This window comes from Neomonachus schauinslandi, chromosome 5, assembly GCF_002201575.2.
Source record: "Neomonachus schauinslandi chromosome 5, ASM220157v2, whole genome shotgun sequence".
Classification (NCBI taxonomy): Eukaryota; Metazoa; Chordata; class Mammalia; order Carnivora; family Phocidae; genus Neomonachus; species Neomonachus schauinslandi.
Window position 1 is genome coordinate 37,478,619 of NC_058407.1, and position 26,481 is coordinate 37,505,099.

The 26,481-nt window shown below is 35.7% G+C and overlaps 2 protein-coding genes across 9 annotated transcripts in view; one reads left to right on the forward strand and one right to left on the reverse strand.

Moving 5' to 3' along the window:
• Window positions 1-8,973, forward strand: part of PPFIA2 (PTPRF interacting protein alpha 2) — a 466,996-nt gene extending 458,023 nt beyond the window's left edge. For 5 of the 8 annotated variants that reach the window (XM_044914752.1, XM_021689859.2, XM_044914753.1 and 2 more), the window contains 4 exons: window positions 969-1,144; window positions 2,069-2,137; window positions 5,472-5,631; window positions 6,833-6,891. In XM_044914752.1, the coding sequence (XP_044770687.1) occupies window positions 969-1,144; window positions 2,069-2,137; window positions 5,472-5,631; window positions 6,833-6,891 (464 nt within the window). Of the gene's footprint in view, window positions 1-968; window positions 1,145-2,068; window positions 2,138-5,471; window positions 5,632-6,832; window positions 6,892-8,947 lie in introns of those variants that run through there. The other 3 variants (XM_044914754.1, XM_021689861.1, XM_021689864.1) reach the window with 1 other exon arrangement.
• Window positions 8,974-11,056: 2,083 nt separating this feature from the next.
• The window catches only part of ACSS3 (acyl-CoA synthetase short chain family member 3), a 140,339-nt gene continuing 124,914 nt past the window's right edge, over window positions 11,057-26,481 (reverse strand). The window contains exons 14-16 of the mRNA XM_021689851.1: window positions 14,285-14,384; window positions 14,020-14,195; window positions 11,057-13,212 (exon numbers count right to left, since the gene is read on the reverse strand). Of these exons, the coding sequence (XP_021545526.1) occupies window positions 13,144-13,212; window positions 14,020-14,195; window positions 14,285-14,384 (345 nt within the window). The 3' untranslated portion in view covers window positions 11,057-13,143. The remainder of the gene's footprint in view (window positions 13,213-14,019; window positions 14,196-14,284; window positions 14,385-26,481) is intronic.

Genomic DNA, 26,481 nt, shown 5'->3' on the forward strand with positions numbered 1-26,481 from the left:
ACAAGACTTCTATTTTCCATAGCACAGATGAATCCCATATTGAGTGAAAGACACAGACACAAAAGTACGCATTGTACAGTTTCATTTATAAAAAGCTAAAAAATCAAACCTCAGAAGCAAAACTAATCTGTGCTAAGAATAGTTAGAATATTGGTTACTGTTGACGCGAGGACAGTGACTGAGAACATGACATAACGGGCCCATGTGGGGCAGAGGTATCACTCTCTTGCTTTAATGGTACGCACAAACCTAACGTGATTATAAATGAATGCATTAGGAAAATGAGTAATGCTTTTGAAAAACTTAAACAATATATAAATACTCTCTGCCCCCCACTTGTGACTTGACTGAGTGCTTGATTTTTGCATTAGTATGTGATTGAAAAATAATGAATTGACAAAGTAGTGGGATAAGTAGCAAACTATGGAATCGCTGTTCTATCTTACTGTTCTGTTCTTGGATTTATTGCTTCCGGTTAAAAAAAAGTCTCTCTAGTCTATATTCAATATTTAACTAGTGGTAAAAAAACAAAAACAAAAAAAAAAAACAATGATGAAGAACCATATTAGCTTCTCATTTTGCCATCTTTACAGAAGAGGTGTGTATCAAGACACAAAGGAGAAATGTCCCCATCTGGTGATAAAATCATTGAACTTTAGACAGACCCCTAGAGCTCTAGAACGAAAACAGGAAACACTTTGAGACATCGTGTTCTGTGTGATGGAAGTGCTTTTCAGTGATAACAAACACTCTTCAAATGACAACTTTTTTTCTAGGCTAAAAGTAGCATAGGTGAGTTATGAGAACGGTAAATACATGCAACACAAGGGGGGCCAGGTGCATCAGCGAGTGGATAAAGAAATCAGCATAAATGCTGACTTGGCCAGACACCTGTGGCTCATTTCAGCCAGTAGGTTTGTTTATCATGCAAAATACTGCAGCCTAAAATGATGCACCTCTTTTCCTAGATGTGTTGGTGTGGAGCAATGATCGAGTTATTCGCTGGATACAAGCTATTGGACTTCGAGAATATGCAAATAATATTCTTGAAAGTGGTGTGCATGGCTCACTTATAGCCCTGGATGAGAACTTTGACTACAGCAGCTTAGCTTTATTACTACAGATTCCAACACAGAACACCCAGGCAAGCCCCTTGATGCTGTAGTTGTACTGTGTCCTAATCTATATAACGATAAACTAAACTTTTAGGGAAAAAGTAAAAGTTGGCTGTGCATTCATGATCCCTAATGAGAGTTATTAGCTCAGCTCAACCTTTGAAATGTGTCATTGGGGCTTTAATTTCATGCCACTGGATTTCTAGCCAGAACAAAATCATAAAATTAAGCAGGAAAAGGGATTTAGAGGTTCTATAGTCCAACCTTCCACCTGAATGCCAGATTTCTCAAAACAATATCCCTGGCAGATGGCTTTCAGTCTCTGCCTCTCTGAGAGGCGTTCATTTCTATTTACATGTCTGAATTAGACAGACACTTAGCAATGAGGATGCCAGTGATTCCCCAGCCTGGATAATTATTTGAAATCATCAGAGTTCCTTAAAAACTTAAAAGAAAGCCTGCAAGCTTCATCACAGGCCTAAGAAATCAGATATCCAGAGATAAGATATAGGAATCCTAATTATCTCAAGTTTCCCCCAAATAATGATCATTGAACAAGTTTGAGAATAGATGTGATGAATATCACGCATTGACATGATAAATATCACGTATACATGTGATGAAAATTTGGCAGTCAACTTTATTTTGTTTATATGTATTGTGAAGTTTATATAAAATATTCAGTTGGATTAAAGTAACAAAGTGAGGTCAGTGCCCCTTGACCTCAGACGTGTATGCGAGGCTATCTCTCCATTGTCCACAGACTAAAGAAAATTGCCCTGCTTTATATTTATAACTAAAACTTGCAATGGCTTGCAGACATGGAGGACTAAAAACTTAAGCTCCTATAAATAAAATAGGATTTGTAATGTTTTCTCAAATGAATGTAATCTCTATGTTTTTTAAAATAAAATGTGACTTTGACGATGATAACTGTACTTTGATGTCAACAGGCAAGGCAGATTCTTGAAAGGGAATACAATAACCTCCTGGCTCTGGGAACTGAACGGCGACTGGACGAAGTAGGTCCTTCTGTATCATTCACAAGGGATCTCGGAGAGTACAAGTAAAACGGCTTTCAAGGAATAGTGCTCAAAAATCAATCAGATGCATGTTCCCGGGATAGAATCTAGAATTTTCCCCAGTATTGTTCTTAGATATTAAGTGTTATGACTCATTTGGTTTTAGAAAAAACTTTATGAATTCATAAACATTATCATATCAGCCATTAGGAACACAAAGAAGTAATTCCGGAACAGGCTCTTTTATGAGCTGTGACTGAAAAATTATGTTGAGTGACATTTAAAAAAAAGCAATGATAACACTAATCCTGATAAATTCAGCTTTTTAATAAGGAATGTACTTATTTCTTAAATATCAGTATATCTTCACAGGAAATTTTGGGATATTAAAATGAAGAGAAAACTTGCTTTCAGTAAAGGGGGAGCTTTTCATTATTTTAGATAGCAATATTGAGTTTTCCTTAAAAACATGAAAAACATTTTGACAGTCACGAGATTTGAAAGCCACATGGAATGTAAGAATCCCAAGCATCATATATGCATGTTTAAATTACTTGGAAAATAATAAACATGTAAGTAGCCTCCTGAGATAAAGGAATACAAGGGGCATTGGCAAACTGTGCATTGATAAATGCTGTGGACTTTAACAGTCCTTCTGAGTTTTTTACAGGGCCTTTCTGGAAGAAGTAAGAAGAAAACCTGAGTATAAAGTCGAAAATGCAGAGATGCATAATTCTGTGTTGCAAAATGCAGGTGTTTCTTGGCTATAGAGAAAAGATGATTAAAATAATTTTGTGGGGTGCCTGGGTGGCTCAGTTGGTTAAGCGACTGCCTTCGGCTCAGGTCATGATCCCGGAGTCCCGGGATCGAGTCCCACATCGGGCTCCCTGCTCGGCGGGGAGTCTGCTTCTCCCTCTAACCCTACCCCCTCTTGCGCTCTCTCTCTCACTCTCTCTCTCTCTCAAATAAATAGAATTTAAAAAAATAATAATTTTGTGAATGAACCCAGCAAATCCTAAAATGAGGCAATTATTCCACATTCAAACAGGCAGGACAGATGATCTTGGATTTATAAAACCCAGGCTTTCTTTTGCAGAGGAGGTTATAGACAGATAAGCTCTACAGTCTTGACCTGAGCTAACTTCCCATAAATTCATACTCCTGTCCAATCAGGATAATGATTAATATTTTTAAAACCCAGTTAATACTTAACTGATTTTCATTTTATAAGTTGTTTGATAATCTTTTGTCCTTATTCTTAATTGTTGAATCAAAAAGATAGTCTACATACACCTACATCCTTTTACACATAATTATTCTCCTTGCTTAAAAGTTGCAAAAGGAATTTTAATAAAAATTATTAAAGATCTGTCCTATTGCTATGTTTTAAAATGTGGCTTGACCCAAAGGAGCCAGGTAGAGACACAAGCCTATATGAGTTAGTGTTGCTTTCTGAGAGTAAAAAATAAGCAGAAAGGTCTAAATGGAATGTGACTATCTGCCTTTAAAATACGCTGCATCTTTTTCTTATTGTTAAAAACATGGCACATGAATTTATTACTCAAACTATTTTGTCCTGTTTTTTGTTTATTTATTTATTTATTTATTTTTAGTGTGAACAAAAATAGCTAAACAACTTACCCAGAACCAGAGTGTACTTGTTTCTGGGGCTGATTACATTCAGATTCCACTAAAAGAATTTGAGAAGTGCTCATGTGCTTCTATAGTCTTTGACTTCAGTTAAGTGGGTATCTTTTAACCTCACCTCATGGAAACTTTTTCCTCTGATGTTGTCGCTTCTAGGTCCTATTAACTTTCTGCAGTAACACTGTATTAAAAGAGCAAAAGGAATCATTATTTAAATCTTCAACTTGCTTATTTTTCAGTCCTTAACTCATGCATCATAGGAGTTGTATATCCCTACAATGTAATGCAGTGTTTAGTAGAACTGAAGAATATTTATCTTTATCCAGCAACTCTTTCAAAATTCCAGAAATCAGAGAGGCCACAACTGTGAAATTCTGTTCCTTTTCTTTATTTATAAACATTTGGAGGCGTAGGACCATGCAGAACCTGGCAGCTGAGAAAGGAATAGCAGACATCTCTTAAAGTGTAAAATGGCTACCTAATCTAAACAAAATTTAGATTTGGATAATAAGAACTCTAGTAAAGCTATATATATATATATATATATATATATGTCATATATATATATAAACTATATATATATGTAATATATATATATAATTTCATAAATCTTCTTCTTTTCCAAAATGACTCTGAATGTCAATTAAATTAGCAATCTATGATGAAGAGTACCTTATAATTTTACTCCTTTATAACAGTGATAATTTGAGCCGAAGTGAAATCACCTGAGCTGGTAGGGTCAACCCCACATACTGAGCTGTAACTTCAGGGAATGCACAGCCATTGCCTCGATAAGAAACTTAATGGTATAAGAAGATAAGATCTATGTGGAATGATTAATATATTCTTAGAATTTGACACAAAGAATAATTTGTGTTTAATAAAGACTACTACTAGTTCGACACTCGGTTACATAGCATTCCTCACGAATTTAGAGAAAGTTCATTGTATCCGAGGAGATACTTTGTGTATGCACAGAGAGGAAAGAGAGTATATCATTATGATATAGAATTACACTTGTAAAACAGCAACCAGAATTATAGTATGCTTTTAGTGGCATCTAAGGAGCACATGGATTTATTAAAAGGATGGTTTCCAGGCTGCGCAGGTTTTTCAGTAAACTACAAGTTAATTCAGTATCAGCTGAAATCTGATGAATGACAAATTTAGAGTTTCTTACATAGACTATAGGCTGTAGTGTTTCATATGATCCAGGCTATATCAAATATAGCTTTTCCCTTTCTCTTTTTTACATAAAAGTAAAATTCAAGAAGTAGTTCTTCAAGTCTGTGAGTCAAACGCAGTTTGCCTAACACTTTTTAAACTAAGTATGTCATCTCATACAGTAAAATGAGTTGGCTTACAGTGTAACAAAGAACAGCTAATATTCTTTTCAGAGAAACTTTTGGGGTTTTATTTTAGATTTTCAAAACTGTTTACTTTTATAGAGAGCAAACCTAAGATTTGAAGTCACAGGAACATTTTTATAAAAACATTTCTGTTGCAAATCTCCTGTGTTATCATTTTGGAATCATAGAACTCTCAAAATAAAGCACAATATTCCATATGTATGCTTTACAGACTGAATATTAATCATTAATATTACATGTTTCTAAGCACACATTTTTAAGTACCTGGACTAGTTTACTTGTTGTTATCACATCAAATTATAATTCTATATTGGCAGAGTGATGACAAGAATTTCAGGCGTGGGTCAACATGGAGAAGACAGTTTCCCCCCCGTGAGGTACATGGAATCAGCATGATGCCTGGGTCCTCAGAAACATTACCGGCTGGATTCAGGTTAACCACAACATCTGGGCAATCGAGGAAAATGACAACGGATGGTATAGTAGTTTTGCATTTCTGCTTATAAAGTAAAAATACCAGTTTAGCAAATGCTAGTATCATTCTCTGATCTTGCATAGCTTTCTGGAACTCTTAAGTTGGTTTGCTCTGCTTGAAGTTTACTTTGCTTTCATCAAAAACCAAACTCTTGTAAACGGCTAATGCATGAACCCATGGCACCTCGTTCACATTTTTAAAAAGAATTTAGAAAATCCTAAAAAGGACAATTTTTGGCTAATGTCCACATCTAGGAAGAACAATACTCATCTGCATGATTTGTGTTTCTTTACTCTTCTATTCTCAAAATAAAGAATTTGTTTAGTTAGAGGTTGGATTTGGACTAATGGTCCTTAGTGGATGGAAATTAACTCTGTGGTCACCCTACGTGTTTGAATATTGTGAGTTTTATATTTTGTCTTAGAAACCCAGACTTATCAGATCTTTTCACCTCTGACCAAGGCAGAAGGCCTTAAATAAACAAGCACAACTATGAGAAGAGAATTAAACAAACACAAAGCCAACAGTAATTTCCCAATTAGTATTATTTCCTTCTGTGGACATTAGACTTGTGTTACATACTTCACAAAGGAAAACAGCCATTCTGAAGGAGAGATCACTTTGAAATAGTAGTCACAAAGTTATTTCTATTTGGGGGGCATTAAAAAAAAATAGATTCCCTCTCTCTTTATTAAGACAATTGCCCAGAGTCATTATTGCTGTTCAAGGTTATAGCTCTCATGGCCCTTAAAATTAATTCCAATATAAACCGTGATCTCTGATCTACACGTCTTCTCACTTGTTAATATTATGGAACATGCTAACAAAATTCATGAGGAATCTAATGTGATTAAAATTAGTGAAGAAGCTCTTTAATACTTGGAGGGGAAAAAAAATCCACTATCCTGAATTCTCTAGGAGCAATCTTCGCTTCAAAAACAGAAGCACCGTGGGGAGCTGCTTTTGTTACAGTCTTCATCTAAGGAGGACTACACAACAACCCGAAAGCACAGTTGAATCACACTGGAATAAATTTTCATTAGTAACTTGGTCTAGTGGGAAGGGATGTGAGTGGCCTATGTCTGAAAGAAAGAAGGTCTACTAATATGTTCAGGATCCCTTTACGCAGGGGATCATCTTTCTCATCTGAGATTCTGTACTCCATCATCCAAGTTCCTCTAAAGCACTTTTCTCCGTTTGCAGTTGCTTCATCAAGACTGCAGAGGTTAGAGAACTCCACTGTTCGCACATACTCATGTTGACAAGCCACTCAAAGGAGGCAGCACTGACTTGCTGTGAGTAGCTTTCCTCGGCTGACAAAAGACAAACCACCCCAAAGTGGAACCTACATAGAGTAGGAAATATACACGATATTCTTTGGGATGGCCTAGCGGTCCAGAAGAGAGATCACCCTCTTGGATCGCTAGAGGGTAGAAGACAAGTCTTAGTATCGTAGCTCTGAATCTGGTCTTTCCGATCACCATCTGCCTGCTTTGACTGATGTAAGGTCCCACTGTTGGCGGCCTGGCACTATCTCATTACACATCAGCAGGTCACAGCCCCAGCCACCATCACCTGCTTTTGAGTAGCATTTTATATGGATGCACATAGCATTTTACTGAGGACAGTTTGGCACCTTCAGAATGACACACTTCTAAGTGAATATTTTATGTAGGGGAAGCTGAAGTAAGCAGAAATTGATTCTAGTTGGTACACAGAGTCAAATAGCAGAGACAGGAAAATGACTTAGAGGTTGTTTATTATTAAAAACAAAAGGGTAACTGACAATTTTGAACTTTTCGCATGTTGTTTTTCATCGCTGTGATTTATATTTGTTAAAAACAAATATGAGTTTTAAGTAGCTGGGGCTTACAGCATAGGAACAAAGTGAAATTATAAGAATGGCAAATAGGACTAAAACCTTGATTATATCATCATAAGATGCAGGCATTTGTATTTAGAGAAATACTTAGCTGATGAAATCTACTTTCAAGTCCATATAAAAATGGAGTTTGACTGAAAAACATTTGGTGGTAAGACTGTAGTTTCCTGGATTATAAATGTCAAGTGCTCATGAAACTTTTTTAACCTAAAACTGAGTTTTACCAAAATATTCACCATTTATAATAAATTAATATTTTGGAAAAATAATTTTTAGAGCAATATTTAGAACCCAATATGTGCACAGGGATGGGGAGAGGAAGCAGTTATAGGCAGAGGAACAGCTCATCTTGTGCTGTTTATTCATTGCCTTGAACTAAAAGCTCCATGCAATTTATTGTTGGTCTTTGGGGCCTAATATGGGAGCTGGTAGCTGCCTTATTTGGGTCAGTATTTGAAGCTGCTGATAAAACAAAAAGCTTTCTGATAAGAGATTTAATTTCAGAATGTAAAACCTAACATTAAAAATTTAATTATGGTATACAATTTGGCATCTAATTAGGCATGATCTAAAGTATATAATGATTCGGCTAAATAAGAGGCTTTCCAAAATACTGTTTGTAATAGCTTCTACATGATAATTTCCCCAGGAACTGAATACTTCACTAATTTACAAATGACTATTTAATATGTTGAGTAGTGCTTGCTTCTTAGTTCCTGACTGATGGGTAGAATTACTCTTTAACTATTTGCAGTCTGTATTTTGTGCATGGCACTCTAGTTCACATTTCCCAGTTTTTACCATTAAATGGGATAAACATATTTATTTACAATAACCTAATCTAGGGCAACCAATTTCTATTAGCACTTTTGTTATTAGAAGAATTCAGAACATATCATTTATTGTTTCATTTGTGTCGGGAAGAGAAACTGTGAGCTTTTCCTAAGTATATTATCACAGGAAAGAATCAGTGATGCCACATCACTGATCCAGATCCCTTAAAATATGTCATTTATTACCATTATGTTTTCGTCACAGTTAAACAAAGGTGTCTTTTTAAGAGCTCTAAAAGGTATGAACTCAAATATGACTCTCTTCCATGGAAAAGGTCAACTCAACCAAATTTACTGATGAACAAGCTCTAAATTTTTCAAAAGGATTGCTCACATTTTCTGTGAATACCTTTGTTTCTATTTACCGCCATGCTTTCCACAAACTTGAGCAAATCTTGTTACTTATTAAGTTGGCCTGCACAAAATCGGAGAAGAGCAAATGTTAATTACCTATAGCTCTCGGTCAGATCCTAGCTGACATTCTGGGCACGGGCTCCCAGGGCAGACGTAGGCAGGCTGCACGGAGATCACCAACAGTGGCAGAGGGGGATTGTCCAGGCTGGGAGCTGTGGGTAGACTAACGCTGTGCATTAAATATTTTAGATGTCTTTTCCGTCTACTCTACCTAAAGTGCACTACCATCTCAGAAGACGAACAGTGAAAACCTTTGTGAAGACTGAATTCTAAGGACACAACCCCAAGTAATGACTTATTAAGCTGAAAATGTGATCTGGGGGGAGTCAGATATTAAGTTTGATTAGTTTACTACAATTGTAAGAAAATGCTTAAGTCATTTGAATAATAAGCATCATCCACATCCTACATTCTGTACAACAGATGCTTTTATGAAATGGAGCCACTTGTTTTTTCATGTTTTATTGTAATATACTACGCATTTATGTATTACTGTGTATGTATTTCTTTTTAAATGTGTCTTCTGTAAATGGATATAAATATGATTTTTAAAAAAATAAAATATATGGTTCATGGAGTCTCGAGTGCAAACATTTGACAATCCCAAGTACTGTTTGTATTTTACCATCCCACCATTTTTACAGTTTTTGAATTGTAACAGTCAAATCGATATGTTTCTCCTTCAAGTCTGTCAATACTTAAAGCTGAAAACCTGCCTCTGATCATGTAAAAAGGAATGATTTAACCTGGAACTGGAGCCAAAAATAGTCCTTTAAAGGCAATCAGGGATGTCCTAAATCTTTAGAAATAGCACTGTGATGGCTTGATCTCCTTTTCAATACAAAACAGAGCTAAACTGTTTACAAGAGTCAAAAGCAATTCTTTAAAAAAATTTATAAGGAATAAACATTATCTTCTCTTGTTACCTGTGGACCAAGTCAAAAAAGAAAGAAAAACTACTAAGAACCACATGTTCATCAGATATCTTGAACCGCCAGCCAGCACTGTTCAGTGAATGTCAACCACTGCGGAGTCTGAGGCTCATTTCCATTGAAAAAAAAAACAAAACAAACCCCAGAAACCTTTCCCTTTTGTCAATGTAACAGGGCATTAGTCAGACTCATGTATAGTGTTATAAGCTTCTAGCCAAGATGGCCTTGTTGCGACTTCCCTGAAGTCAGTCTTATCAGAGGAAATAAATGAAAGACAGAATGATTAACATATATAGTGTATAAAAGTATAGAAGAGTAATCTCTTCCCTGTGGCTTTATTTGGTGGTGTTACTGTTGTTTATTCTTTGTTTATATGGGAGATTTCAAAGTAAAAACCTATTTAATAATACCATTTATCTAACTGCTGATTTTCTGCTGCTTGATCTTATGAAGCGCAAGATCTGTCATTAGTAATTTCCTTTTTGTATTTAATTTGCTATGTTTGCACGTACATTACATTTGTTTTGATGTCTGTTTTTGTTTAACAGATTCAGTCGAAAGGTAATGGTAACAGAAACCCTTTCCATTGTCAATAAAAAAAAAATACTTCCAGTTCTCTGTTTAATCTTTGTTTTCTAGTCACCTAATGTTTAACAATTTACTTGAACCATAATGCAAATTGTCCTTTTAGCGACTCTCAATCTAATATTTATCTTCAATAGTGAGTCTGCCACAAGAGGGAGCCCTAAACTTGCTTATGAAGGTGATTTTAAATTTCTAGAAATGTTGCCTGAGCAGAAACAATGGGAAAGAGCTTTCTAAGCTCATCTGATCATGGGGATCTTGACTGAAGGAAATGAAATGTAATATAGAAACTATGATACTATAATAACAAATGATTTGTATCTACTCTCAATACATGACTTAATCACATAATCAGTTTCTCCCCTTTAGAGATCATCTGGTAAGAAATAGTAATCGTTTATAATAGACTCTAATGTAGAGCGATAAAAAGATCTACCTGTTCCCTCAAAAAAAGTATAAAATACTCTTCAACGTATAATATAATTTCTGCCAGATTCTAAACTCCATTTAATTTGGATTTTTAAGCTCAGAATCTCAGTAGTTTTCCTTCTGGCCATCTATTAACTTTATGAATTTTCACATTTGTAATGATGAGAGCCTGTTCTCAAATACAATTTTATATAAATAAAAGTGCTCTTGAAATGTAAAGCAGGTCTTATTTTTATATATTTAATGTATTGTCTTGAACAAAATAACTCAATTGGAAAACACTTTTCCATAGATTTTAAAAGAACATCTTTAAATTTTTCCAATGTCTGACAGTAAAAATTTACATGGAAATATCAAAAGAAGGCCATGCAGACTTTATTTCAGCACATTTAAATATGACTGTATTTTTAGTAACATTATATTGTTATTTTTAAAGATATATTTAATCCAGAATATTTTAGGTACAATCTAGTGAAAGTGCTTTACGGTAAGTATGAAATAGAAAATTCCTTTTCTTTTTCCTCCCAAATTTTAGGCAATCGACAACTCAAGTGTATCTTTTGCCCCACTTTTCATCTATGAAAGTAACGGTATTTCTTCTCCAGCCTCATGCACCATTTTCCAATCCCACTCAACTGGAAAATAACTCAAGCCTGATTGCTAATGTGCCCCTTCAGAATTGATTGCAGGACAAATGTGCAAGAGATCCCACAGATGTACCTTTCACACATGCCTTTGTTTACACCTTGCAAATGAACGATGATATGCATTGAGCTAAAGAATGTGCCATTTCAAATTAACTGAATCTTATATGAAAAAATAAGGTAATACATTTTAAACATTGAAAATGTTATTATTTGTTAAGATTACAGTTGTGATGATGAGTAAAATGTACCCAAGAGAAAAGACACTTTAAGGAACCTGACAGCTTCAAATTATAAGTTGAATGTCTATCTAGTTGGTTTAATTCAGGCTACTAAAAAAACTAAAGAGAACAGTTAGCTGACTATATTTTTTCAGGTATAAACAACCAAGAAGCCAATTTAAGCAAACAGGACTTTCCTTTGAGAAGCCATTTATTTATACAGCCTATGGTCCAAAAAAAAAGCTATCATTTTCAGAATGTCTTACACTGGTTGTAAGTAATTTTTATGAAACAAGTAAATAAGCTCTTACGTGTTATCTCCCAAGTATATTTCGTGCCCAGACTATTACGTTAGGACAGCTACTCTTAAAAATAATGTTCCTGATGGACTGAAAGATTGGGAAATACTTTGAGCACCATCAAAGACTCAATGAGCATGGTATATTTTTTTACTTTAAATGTATTCTTTGATAACTGATATCAGGTAGAATCCTAAGTAATCCTAAGTAAATCACATATTTAACTCTATCAAGTTACTCTGGCTAACTGGCACATTATCATAAGCTTAGTAACAAAGACTCATTTTCAATTACTTTTCTTAATTTCTCAATACTTTTCTATAAGTTTGAATGGAAAAATGTGTTTGGAGGTCACAATATTTTTTTTTAGTGAGTTATTGTTTAAGAATTAGAGATTTCACATAAAAATCTGGATTTGGGGTTTCTTAAAAATTCCTGGTCTTAACATAATGTAAAAACTTTTACATTTCTTCCTTAAGAACTTTCCTTGTCAGTTTACCCCATTTCTGTGTCATTTGCTTGTTTTGATAGGAAGCTGGAATCCTTAAGTGTACAGTTTAAGAACCTGAGACAGGAGGAGGAACTCCAAACAGCTCTCATCTCAATGACAAAGAGATCGGATTAAATGACCTCTAGGATCTGTCAGGAATGTGATTTTCCTTCACTAAAAATGGCCTGAAGGCAGAGCTGTACTCTGGTATCCAACCTTCCCTCAGGAAATGTATGACGGACGAGACAGATCCTCCTATCTAGAAAATCATCTGTCTAGATGATTACCTAAAACCTCCCATGTTATCAATTTCATTTAAAATAACGGGGCATGGGGACATCTCAAGAATATTAGAAAATACTCAGAATTTCTGTAAGAAAAATGATAATTATTTTCGGACTTCAACTTGAGTTTTAGGTTTTGGGTCAAAGCTAGAGATTCCTCATTTCAGGAAGTAGCTCTATATTAATGTGTCTCTTTCAATTAAAATATTTGGGGGGTTCAGTTTTTAAAAATCATACATTAGATATATTTTTCTTAAAGTGCTAGACAACCTTTAAGGAGCCATGTTATAGGCAACTGAAAAAGATGCTCTTTGGATCTAATCAAACAGAAGGCACAGGTCTTTCACTAGGCTTCAAGTATTGTTTTTTAGACCAAGCTTTACAATTCGTATTTCAGTTTGCAAGTAATTTCTATTTAAATATTTATTTATGGGAAATAATTCCAAAAATTTGACTCCAGCTAGAAAATGGATTCAAATTGACTCAAAATAGGGAAAAAAGTCATGATGACTGCTTCAGCACTTCTTCTATGTGCCCAAAAATGCCGGGGTCTTCAATTGTAGGTGTTATCTGGAAAGAAAATACGAGTCAGGTGAATGCTCTTCCTTGAACCCCTTTCCCTCTCCCTATAATTAAACAATTACCTGCAATACTGCATTCTCCATTTTCTTATAAAGGCATATAGAAATGTTCAAAAAAGGGGACTCCAAATTTAATATTTTAAAATGTATATATAGTCTTCCAGAGTAATAAACTGTTCAGTTAGCAAAACTATAGGTCCTAAGTGGAATTTCTCTAGAATCCCTCTAATGAGCCTTTCTATGTGCCTCTCTAGAAATATATATATATATATTTTTTTGTATTTACAACTACTATTTACTGTTGCCTCACTTTCTGTTAGATCTTGAGGATTAAAGACATGTATATCTATGCACATATAAAGTGCACCAAAATTCGAAGAATATATATACTTGAATTAGCCTAATGTTTGCCAAAATAATTTTCACTCAGAACAGGAGACATAATTAGCATATGCACCAGTTAGAACTGCTTAAGCATGTATAACCAGCCTCAATTGTTTGCTTTCTCATTCAGTAATAGACATTAATGACTACAATGAAGGAAATTGTATCTTTAATTCAGTAAGATTGCGTTCCCACAAGTTGTTGGAATTTAACTGACGTATTTACTAATAGTAAAAGTACTTCCACACACTGGTACTCGAAGCATATGGTGTTAATTAATCTGTGTTTCCACAACCCTCATTCCTAGAGAGTGGCTATGCAGTTTCCCCCTTAACATTAAAAAAATGTTAATGCCAAAGAAGTGGGGGAGAAATATTTCAGAACCTGGCATATAACATTTTTGATAATTTACCTTATAGGGCTTGCCATTGACAAGGGCAGACAGAGCCGACCGGGGAATTTTGCCAGACCTCGTTTTGGGTAACTGTTTGACAAACACTGCATTTCGAAAAGCAGCCACAGGGCCAATGCTCTGTCTCACATGGTTTATAATCTCTTCCAAAACTTGTTCCTCTGTTGTATTTATATCTAGGGAGAAAGTCCAGATGATAAGAACTGAATTAACCTTCGTTAATCATTCAGGGCTCAAACACTCAGGAAGGACAAAGATTTCTCACCTTTTCTCAACACACAGAGCGCTAAGGGCACGTGACCTTTCAAAGGATCTTCCTTGCCGACAACAGCGCAGTCGGCCACAGTACCATGGGAAAGGACTGACTGTAAGAAGGAAAAGCATCCATTTAGAAAATATATGTGTGCATATATAAGAATATATATGCACACACACGTATGTATGTATGTATGTATGTATTTCAATTGGGAAAAAAGTACATGTCAGAGAACTGAAAACCTAAAACCTATAGCTAGCTGCCTGTGTGGAAATCACCGCTGATTCACAATTCCTATCATTAAAACTGGGGTGAGAGAACTGTTAGGACCCCCATGGTAGTTACTCAGTAAAGGCTAACCGTAATTAAGACAAATTGCTTTGCTTACCTGGAAAGTGAGGGAACTGCTTCTTTGTCTCACTTGCTCATTAATGGGGTCGGGGCAAATACGCAGCAGTCACTACATGGGAACAAACTGCAGTGGGCATCCGAAAGCAGATGACCTCATGGTGATCTGGCTTCAGTGCTGGCTACCATAAGCGGACTCTCCAGAGAAATCCAAGGCAGCCCCATGACTAAACGGTGATTTTATTTCTGTATCTGTTACTGAGCAATGAACAGAGCATTTCTTTTGTTGAGTGACCACCCATCCAGAGAGGATTTTCCGACTTGAAAGAAAAGGCTGGGCATGGCATGAAGCTCTGACATCGGATAATCACCCCTGTCAAGGAATCATTTTCATACTGCTTACCCTGAGCTCTAAATATCTTAAAGAACAAAGCAGCTATCTATCTGGAATCACAAGAACCCATAGAGTAACCACATGAAATACAGAAGCTTAGGGTTAAAAAAGCATTTCTACCGTGATGGTACTTTTAAATGATTGTTCAAAATATCCTCTTCTGAGAGAGTGATGGGTCTTTCAGTGACTGCAAATCTCTAATAGCTAGAGAAAACAGTGGGCAATATACCAACAGCTCATTTGGCACTTCTCATTCTTTCAACAAACAGTTACTAAATCCTTCTCTGTTCCGACCACTGCACTAGGCCCAGTGGTGAGCAAAAACAGGTGGAGCACCATCTCAGGGTGATTACAGTCTAACGGATGAGGGCAATATTAATAAACAATCACGAGTACTTATTATTATGAATGTTTAAATATAAAAGTGATAAGGGTTCTGGAGAGCTAGCCTGGTTTTTATATGAAAGCCATAGCAGAAGTAGCCAAAAAAAACTTGGGTTTTTATAGGAAATATATGGCAAAAGCAGGAGGATAAATACCGGTCTCAGAGAAGCCTTCAGGAAATGACAATGAGTTCAGGTTTACAGGATGAGTAGATGCTGATTAGGCAAGATGGAGAGGCGGGGCAAAGCCCTGAGGAAGGACTAGGCACAAACCATTCAAACCTGAAAGAGATTAATGTGGAGGGAAAGCAGAGAGCAAGACTGAGAAAGGAGCAAGAAGAGATGAAGGTGTAGAGGTAGAGAGGGGCTGTGCTAAGGACTTCCAATTTATTTTAGTAACACTGGAAAGGCAATAAAGCATTTTCAGGAGTTGAGGAGGAGAGACAAGATTTTTTTTAATAGACTTTATTTTTTAGAGTAGTTTTAGATTCACAGCGAAATTGAGTGGAAAGCACAGAGATTTGTCATATATGTCCTGCTTCCATATATGCGCAGCCTCCCCCACTCTCAAAATCCCTCACCAGAGTGGTATATTTGTTAGAATTGATGAACCAACATCAACACGTCATTCTCACCTTAGGCCATAGTTGACGTTAGAGTTCACGCTTGGTGTTATACATTCTGTGGGTTTTATGACGTGTGTCCACCATTATATTGCATTTCACAGAATAGTTTCCCTGCCCTAAAAAATCTCCTGTGCTCTGCTTATTTATTCTTACTTCCTGCTAGCCGTTGGCAAACATTGATCTTCTCAGAGTCTCCAAAGTCCTTTTTCAGAATGCTGGAATCATATAGTATGTAGTCTTTTCATTGGCTTCTTTTACTTCAGAGTGTATTTTGAAAAACAAATTTACTTTGGGTTCGTTGTAGAGAACAAATAGAGGATTGTTAAGGGTGAGTATTACAGTTTGTTGAAATCGCCCATGAGGCTACCATAGTAGACCAAGGCTATGACAGTGGGTATGAAAATTCTAGAGTTTCTTTAGAGGTAAAAGGAACACAATTTTATGATAAATTGGATATGGGGCAAAAATAAGGTAGAGAAGCTAAGGATGATTCTGTGCTTTTTGGCTTGAACAGCTGATTGGATAGTGGTGCCATTTTCTATGCCAGAAAATACTAGTGAAGGTTAGGCTTGGAAGGAATGATCATGTATCAAATCTTGGAGATGTTCCACAGAAGCACCTTGGAGATATCTGAGTCGAGGAGTTGAATCTGATGGGAGTCTTAATCTGGAGATGCACATTTGAATGTCACTAAATGCAGAGATGGTAATGAAAGCTATAGACATTGATTAGATCAGTTAGGGAGAAAGCAGTGAGAAGAGTGAGAGTTTTAAGGAACGCCACCATCTAACGGCTACATGAAAAAGGAGGAACTGCCAAACTAGACTAAAAAGGCACAACCGGAGAGATAGGAGAAAAACCCACAGAATCTAGGACACGCCACTTTCAAGTCCCAAAGTTTCCGTGAATTCTTCTTTCTTTTAATTATGCCAAGTTGAAAATGAGCTGTCTCTTCTCTGAGGTCCTGGAAGACTCGGTGAACTAGTAGCCTGTGCACCACCTCACACAGCCCCTAGTGAAACGGAGAAATCAACACCTCCTCTATCCTCTTGTTACCATCCACGTTGAAGGACTGAGGTGTAAGAGTTGCCATCCACATAGTTTTTGACTCTTATACTGCTGAGGATAGTATGTGTTAAATGACTTTTGTGCTGTACATTTTATTAACTTCATTGCTGAGATAGAGATATGCACCTCATCTTCCATTAATTGGGCCTCACTAAAAAGCTTCTGCAAAACACCAACGATACAGGCCATACACCACCATCTTCTCCCAGTGCTTCAATCTGAACTCTCAAAGTGCTTCCAACAGCTTTCCCATTTATTAAGATTTTATTTACGGTTTAGGTCCATATGCTTAGAGACAAATATTTATTGCCAGAGATTTGTACTGGTAGTTAGTAGAGTCAGTCACAGTCTTTGGAAGAGAATATTTTGTCTATAGCAGACAGGATATAAACTTGGTAGGCCCATTGCTCTGATTCCGATTTAGGATTCCCTTAAGGAGTACAGAAAAAAATTTTACCTGCCTAACCAGAGTTTTGATTGTCAAAAAAAAAAAAAAATTATTAAAGTTTTCACTGGTGCCATAAGCCTCTCCTAGTTTTTAAAATGCCAATGTATCTGTTTAAATTACTATTAAAAAAAATCGATCATCCAGGTATTTTGTCACCTAACTAGTATAATTTTAACTAAATCAAACACCAAATCTTGTAGTTTGCCCTTCTTTCACCTTATTGTTTTAATTTCACCATGTTTCCATCCTCAGTGTTAGTATGTTTAGAAGTGGATGGGAAAACGCTGACTGCTTTTCCATATGGGCTGAGTATTTTAAACTCAAAAGTAATATATAACACAGTTTGCTACAATATCAAAGTTTCAGATTTTTTGTCTAGTTTGTGGACAAACTCTTAAAAATCTGTAAACAACATAATCATTTACCAGAATTTTATATCATCTGTAAATGAGGTTCATTATTATAGTGGATAAAATATTAATCAGCATTAAAATGATGCCATAAAGGGAGGGAGACAGCTTTCTATGTTGGCTCCACAAATATTATTTACATGTCAAATTATGATTTCAACAACTGAGTCATTAAAAAGGAAAGCATCAAAGTATGTCTTGGCAACATTTAAGGGACAGAAGCCAAACAAATGTCCTATGGGGGTAAAAATATCAAAAGCCACTTTCGTATATGTCCTCCAGGTACAATCCATAAAGCATCCGTGATTAACTGACAGTTAAGAACTGAAAAAATGATACAACTTGAGAGATAATTGTCTCACCAAAAGTGTGCAATGGTTCCAACTTACGACTTTTTGCCTTTAGGATGGTGTGAAAGTGATATGTGTTCAGGAGAAACTATACATCAAATCTTGAATTTTGGTCTTTTCCCAGGCTAGCAGTATGCAGTACACAATCCTTTCTTGTGATACTGGGATACTTCTTGTCTTATGGTATTATTTCTCTCGCATTTTTTTCTTATTTTGTAATATTCCAAGCATCATTTATTCATAGTGGGTAGGGATGATCTGTAAATCTTCTTTGTCTTTATATCTTGAAAATGTATTTATTTTGTCAAATTTGATTGATAGATTAACTATATGTAGAGTTACTATTTAAAATCCTTTCCCACTCAAATTTGATAGCATTTTCCACTGTCTTTTAAAAATTTTTTAAATTTAAATTCAATTAATTAACATATAGTGTATTATTAGTTTCAGAGGTAGAGTTCAGTGATTCAACAGTCTTCTATAACATCCAGTGCTCACTAAACCCCTTCCCTCCTTAATGTCCATCACCCAGTTACCCCATCCCCCAAGCCCCCTCCACTCCAGCAACCCTTACTTTGTTTCCTATGATTAAGAGTTTATGATTATGGTTTGCCTCTCTCTCTGATTTCACCTTGTTTTATTTTTCCCTCCCTTCCCCTATGATCCTATGCTTTTGTTTCTTAAATTCCACATATGGGAGAGATCATATGATAATTGTTTTTCTCTGACTGACTTATTTTGTTTATCCTCTAGTTCCATCCACATCATTGCAAATGGCAAGATTTCATTTTTCTGATGGCTGAGTAGTATTCCACTGTGTGTGTGCATATATATATAAATATATATAAATATATATATATATATATATATATATATATATATACACACCACATCTTTATCCATTCATCTGTTGATGGACATCTGGGCTCTTTCCATAATTCGTCTATTGTTGACATTGATGCTATAAACATTGGGGTGTAGGTGCCCCTTCAGATCACTACATTTGTATCCTTGGGGTAGATATCTAGTAGCGCAATTGCTAGGTCATAGGGTAGCTCTATTTTCAACTTTTTGAGGACTCCCCCATACTATATTCCAGAGTGGCTATAACCAGCTTGCATTACCACCAACAGTGTAGGAGGGTTCCCCTTTCTCTGCATCCTAGCCAACATCAGTCATTTCCTGACTTGTTAATTTTAGTCATTCTGACTGGTGTGAGGTAGTATCTCATTGTGGTTTTGATTTGTATTTCCCTGATGCCGAGTGATGTTGAACACTCTTTCAAGTGTCTGTTGGCCATTTGTCTTCTTTGGAGAAATGTCTGTTCATGTCTTCTGCCCATTTCTTGATTGGATTTTTAGTTCTTTGGTATTTAGTTTGATAAGTTCTTTATAGATTTTGAATACTAGCCTTTTATCTGAATAGACATTTGCAAATATGTTCTCCCATTCTGTTGGTTGTCTTTTGGTTCTGTCAACTGTATCATTTGCTGAGTAGAAGTTTTTTATCTTGATGAAGTCCCAGTGTTCATTTTTGCCTTTGTTTTTCCCTTCCCTTTGGAGACGTGTCTAGCAAGAAGTTGCTGCGACCAAGGTCACAGAGGTTACTGCCTGGGTTTTCCTCTAGGATTTTGATGGATTCCTGTCTCACATTTAGGTCTTTCATCTATTTTGAGTCTATTTTTGTATATAGTATAAGAAAATGGTCCAGTTTCATTCTTCTGCATGTGGCTATCCAATTTTCCCAACACCATTTGTTGAAGAGACTGTCTTTTTTCCACTGGATATTCTTTCTTGCTTTGTCGAAGATTAGTTGATCGTAGGGTTGAAGGTCAATTTCTGGGTTCTCTGTTCTGTTCCATTGATCTACGTGTCTGTTTTTGTGCCAGTACCACACTGTCTTGATGATTACAGCTTTGTAATAGAGCTTGAAGGGGGGTACCGTCATTTTTGTGTATATTTTAATGGATTTGAAAGATTCTATGACTTTAGTGGGTTGAATTACACAGATTTTTCAATTATGTTTTTAAGTATTTTAATTTTAGAAGTATTAGTTTAAATCAAGCACCTTCGTAAGATGCAGGATCCAGTCTTTGGTAGGAGATTGCCTCTGCAGTGGGAAGAAGAATGCTTCTTCATTCCCTCTGATATTGGAGTCATCTAGGAAACTGTTTGATTCCACATTATCATCATATTCATATTTGTACTCAGGAAAATATTCAGCAATTTTACAACTATTTAAAACCAGTAGTCATTTAATGCTGGGTAGAAGTGAAATTACATGGCATCTTTGCTGAATACACACTTTATGGAAATATATTCAATCCTGAAGAAATCACTCCTAAAAATAGCAAACAAAATAGCTAACCTGGAAAACAAACAGTGAAACTTTGGTTCGAATAACCTGCCAAAGGGCAAACTGCAAAGAACACTGCTCTAGGATTTAAGCGCCGTATTTTAACAGTTCCCAAGGATACTAGTAGGATTATTTAACAAAATGAAACTTAAATTACAAGTGAAAGAATGAAACCAGGGAGCCTAATTTGTTCCCTGGAGGTGTCTTTGCATGAAAGCCTGACCACAACAGTGAAAGAGAACCAAGCAAGAAGGACCACATTAGCTCCTAGTAATTTGGGCTCATAAGGCCTGAATTAGCAGATTTCAGACCCAGTTTTTTTAAGGACACTTTGAACTTCCACTGAAGTATCCCAAGTGTCTAGCTAGATGCCAGGCTCTCAAACATTAATCAACTTTTCAAATAGATATGATTATTACTTAACAGTTACAGAAGGCTCTTACATGTGTTGAGATCTGCAAGGATAAGATGCTCTTAAATTTATAAAAGCTATTCTAGAACTGTTTTCTTATGATGAGAACAGAAAAGAACATACAGTTTCCTGAAATGTGTTTAATGTAGTAATTTTAATAGAATTTGTTTGATTTAGTCTTATGTAAGGTAATGCACTTGTCATATTTTACTTTAAGAAACTGGAAAGACACAGATTTTCACACTATATAAAAACAACATTCAGTCTATTTTTAATTATTACAAATGAGAGTCCCGTGAATTAAGACCCTCAAATCCTACTTCAAAAACTCAAAGTGGAATCCAACATTCAGAATTGACAATTGAGAATCCTAGTGAGAGTCCTGGAAAGAATTTACAAATAAAGTAAGGTTTGGCCCTTTAATAAATGTTGGTTATGTCATCAATAAAACCAATAAAAATATGTATGTAAAAACATACACATTAATTATCAATGTTAAGCAATTTTGCTAGGAGGTGAGAAAAATCCAGTAAAGAATGTTAGTTCAAAACTCTCTAACAAATGCCAACATAAAGAAGACAAACCTGATATGAGTTGAGGTATTAACTTCCTTATTAGACATAAATATATGATAGAGTTAATCATTTAATTCATATAAAGGGAGACGTTCACTTCAAGAAGGCTTTAAGGCTGACAGGTGTCCTATTACGTGCTGTAAGTACTCCAAGACCTAGTGACAAAATTCCTGTTGGAAACTATTGATTCTAGCATGCTTTTTTTTTTTCAATTTTGTCATTTTACTGCCTACCTTCTGCCTGCCTCATTCTCTGATTACATACAGTGAAAAGGATGTCAGTAGAAACATATTAAAGCATATATTTAAATAGGTTGATACTTCTCTTTTTGTTCTAAAAATAAAAGAGAGAACCAAGAACTTTGACTGATTATAAAAGCCTTGCATATGTAATCTCCATATTTTGATTAGCTGTCTCTGCCAGAAATGCAGGTGAATATTAGAGGTAATCTCCTACAGGCAAGAAATTAAAAGTTCATGCAACCAGAACCACCTTTTGCCAACACACCAAAATACATGAAGCATAAATTTCAATTTCAGGTTATCACAAAATTCACAGTAGGTTAAAAATAAGATAATATTATGATAGCACACAAAGCCACTTATTCTAAAATATTATATAAAGAAGTTCTTTCCTTTTACTCAAATACTATTACATTGTCACACACACAAAGCCGACAAGAAGCGTTAAGCTATTTTGTTTGCGCTGAAGGTAAGTATGACTTTCAAAGAAGGTGACCATCTTCAAATTATAGGAAGGAGAACTAAACTTTGATTCTGCACACTCTGATCCCACTGAATTATTTTTAAACATTGTCTTTCATTTAAACTTCAATTTGCTCTATTCCATTTAAAAGTTATTCTGGGTTTGGTTCTGGAAAAGATGGAATAAATATGTTCCATCTTATCACTTTTACTAATTGCAATGAAAAACTCTGGCTAAAAAACCAGATCGGATGACTCTATTAAAATTATAAGAACTTGAGACACAACCCTCTTTTTTGTTTGTTTCTTTGGAGGTTTTGGGTTTTGCTGTCATTACGGTTTGTTTCTTTGTTTGTTTTGCCTCCTATAAATTCTGGCCTGGGTGCTAGAGTAGACCAAAAGGTGCAACTGCCAATAAGTGCAGACAGAAAAGCCCTAAGAAATGTCTGCCTTTATAGAGGCCCAGGGAAAGGACAGAGGATCTGGGAAATAATCCTTTTCATTTTACCTCCCTGCTCCAGGTGAACACCAACAAAGCAGCAGTGCCCTTCTTCCTTCCTACAGAGCTGTAGCAACCATATTGACTCTCAGCACCCTGCTCCAAGTGAATGCCAGCAAAAGAGCTGGGTCCTTCCCCTTCTCCACTACTAGTGTACAGCCTGTGGGATGAAACCCTGAGGGACCCCCACCCCAAACACATGCACACACTCTAAGGGAGCCTAGAAAGATTCAGAGCCATTTGCGCCGCTGCCCCCTCCCCCCCCAAGAGCAGCTATCCAGTCCCTGAGTAGATCCCTAATTTGCTCTGCTCTACACTAAGCAAGTGCTACCAAAGAGACAGTCTCATCCTCTGCCCAGGGATGCTGTGCACGTACAACATGCAGTATTGACCCCTGATAAGAAGACAGGGAACACAAAGCCCCAACTTTTTACCCAAAAGAACAGCAATGGGGATCCTTGGAAATCAGAAAGTGAAGAGTAGATTATGGAGAGGAAGGAGCTGGAGAGAAAGGGATATTTTAAATCTGTGTATGAAGTCCTGAGCCTACCCCAGATTCGTGCATGCATGAATCCAACCAGATTCAGCACAGTGTAGATTCTGAACACTTAACTCAAGTTTCAGATTGGCCTCTAGGAGAGACACAAGTGAGATGGACCAAAATAGCACTGCAAAGACTGAAAATCAAATTGACATTGGAACCACAGTCCACAAAAAGTGAGTAAGGACAGGTGGTCTGTTCTTAACTAAAATAAGTAATCACAAGAACACAAATCCAGATGATTTAAACAGGATCCAGAATCTCATAATGTAATACTCAAAATATCTAGGATAAAAATCTAAAGTTACTGGACATAAAAGGAATCAGGAAAACCTAAACATCTCTTAAGAAAAAAGACCATCAATCAATAGATGCCAATGCGAAGATGACCCAAATATTAGAATGATCAGACAAAAATTTTAATGCAGCTATTATAATGGTGGCAGAAGGATAAAACTTTCCTGGATTCCTCATTGCTCCTATAAAAACCTCTAGCCTCCTGAGAATTTTCAAATACCATGAGAATTTGATCTATTGCTGTTTGTCAGGTTAATGGCTCTGATCTGAAAGGATAATAAAACTTTTCTAATTTCCCTGGGAAGGCAAAATTATTAAAGCCTGGACTAGACTAGATCCCTAGGTTAAACTCACAGTGTGCTGGGGAGACTGGCTCAGTAGCTTCCTAGGTATTTACATGTCAAAAAAAAAAAGATGAAGCCTCAGAACTTGGAAACATTTCTAAATTTTAAGAGTTGAGACACACAGGGCTATCTGGCTCCTGGAGAGATTTTATTTACATATCAAAGACTTGGAATTTGGAATAAGGCCCTTATGTTTGGAAGGAGACCTTCTGATGAGGGGTGGAAGATGAATGTCTCCTTGCTCTTCATAAGCCGACAAAAATTATTTTCCTCATCTCTCATCTATGAAGTGTCTGGCACTTATGTGCGACCGAAGGCTAGAACCTAAGAGGGCAATGACACACTAATTATCAAGAAATCTGTCTTTGACCCATAACACCTCATTTGCACATTCAGTATAAAATTAACAAAAGATGAGTCTTAAAAACTCAACAATAGCCATGGCGCAAGAAGAATGGGCAAACATTCTTGGAATAAAAGGAAACACAGAAGTTTTCAGTAAAGAAACAGAAGCTACAAAAAAAGAATGAAATGACTTAAAAGATAGGAGATGGGGTATAGGAGTGGAATGAAGAACAGGCAAAAAGAAAACTAATAAACTGATAGGCATAAATATATGAATAATTTGTTTAAATGTAAATGATCTAAAAACATCAGTTAAAAGATAAAGATTGTCAGATTGGATAAAAATAAAAATAAGACCTAACTGTATGCTATCTACAAGAAGTCCATAGGAAGCATAATAATCTAGATGATGGATCTGTATGGATCCATAATGATCCAAATGAAAGGATGGCAAAAAATAAATGATTCAAATGCTATTCAAAAAAAAAAAAATGGAATGCCTATGTGATTGCCACACATAACTAACTTCAGAACAAAGAAAATTACTATAGATGTTTAAAAAAAATCACCCAGGGGCGCCTGGGTGGCTCAGTTGTTAAGCGTCTGCCTTCAGCTCAGGTCATGATCCCAGGGTCCTGGGATCGAGCCCAGGCTCTTTGCCCTGCGGGAAGCCTGCTTCTCCCTCTCTCACTCCTGCTGCTTGTGTTCCCTCTCTCGCTGTGTGTCTCTCTGTCAAATAAATAAATAAAATCTTTAAAAAAAAATCAATACATTGCAACCAAGTAAAGTTTATCCCAGTGATGCAAGGCTGAACATTTGAAAATTAATTAATGCAATTCATGTATTAAAAGGCTTAAAAAAACACATGATCGTATCAATAAAAGTATAAAAAGCATTTGGCAAAATTCAGCATTCATTCAAGATTTTTTAAAATATCTCATCAAATTAGGAACAGACTGAACATCTTAACTTGATAAAGTTTATCTACAGAAACACCTACAGGAAACAACATTCTTAATGGTAAGGTACTGAATGTTTTTACCCTAAGATCAGAAACAAAACAAGGGTGTCGGTTCTCACCACTGTTATTCCATATCATACTGCAAGTTTTAGCCAGTTCAAGAAGGCAAGAAAAAGGAATAAAAGGCATTTAGACTGAAAAGAAAGCAATAAAACTATCTCTATTCACAGACAACATGATTTTCTATATAGGAAATCTCAAGAATCTATAAAAAAATGCATTACCAGTTCAAGGAAGTCAATAGTATTTCTATCCACTAGCAATGAAAATTTAGAAACTAAAACTTAAGATTGTATTTACAATAGCTTAAAAATTAAATACTTAAGTACAAATCTGTATACTAAAAAGTGTAAAATGTTGATGAAACATATCAAAAAAGACTTAAAAAAATGGAGGCACATATAAAATTATTGGATTAGAAGATTCAGTATGGGTCAGATATCAATTTTTCCCAAAAGAATCTATAGATTTAATCAGTCCCAATAAAAATCCATTGTAACTACACAAGGTTCATTTGAAATATATATGGAAAAGTAAAGAAACTAGAACATCCAAAACAATTCTGAAAAAGAAGAGCAAATGTGGATACTATTCAACTTTAAGGCATTCCATGAAGCTATAGTATCAAGACAGAATAGTATTGGTAAAAAGATAAACATGTAGAATAATGAAACAGAAGAGATACTCTAGAAATAGATCCACTCAGATACTGTCAGCTGATTTGGACAAAGGTGCAAAGGAAATGCAAAGGAGAAATGCAGTCTTTGCAATAATTGATTCTTGGAACCATCGACATCCATATTAAAAAATAATAATAATCCTCAACCTACATCTTGCACCATACACACACATGAGAACTCAAAATATAAATATAAACTGATATAAAATGTAAAACAATAAAGCAAATGTAAAGCATGAAACTATAAAATTCTTAGGTCAAAACAAAGGAGAAATATTTATGACCTTGGGTTAGGAAAGAGTTCTAAGATATAACGCCCAAATTATGATCTGTCAAAGAAAAAAATTAGTGAATTTGATTTCATCATTATGAAAAATATTTCTGCTCTGTTAAGGACACTTTTAAGA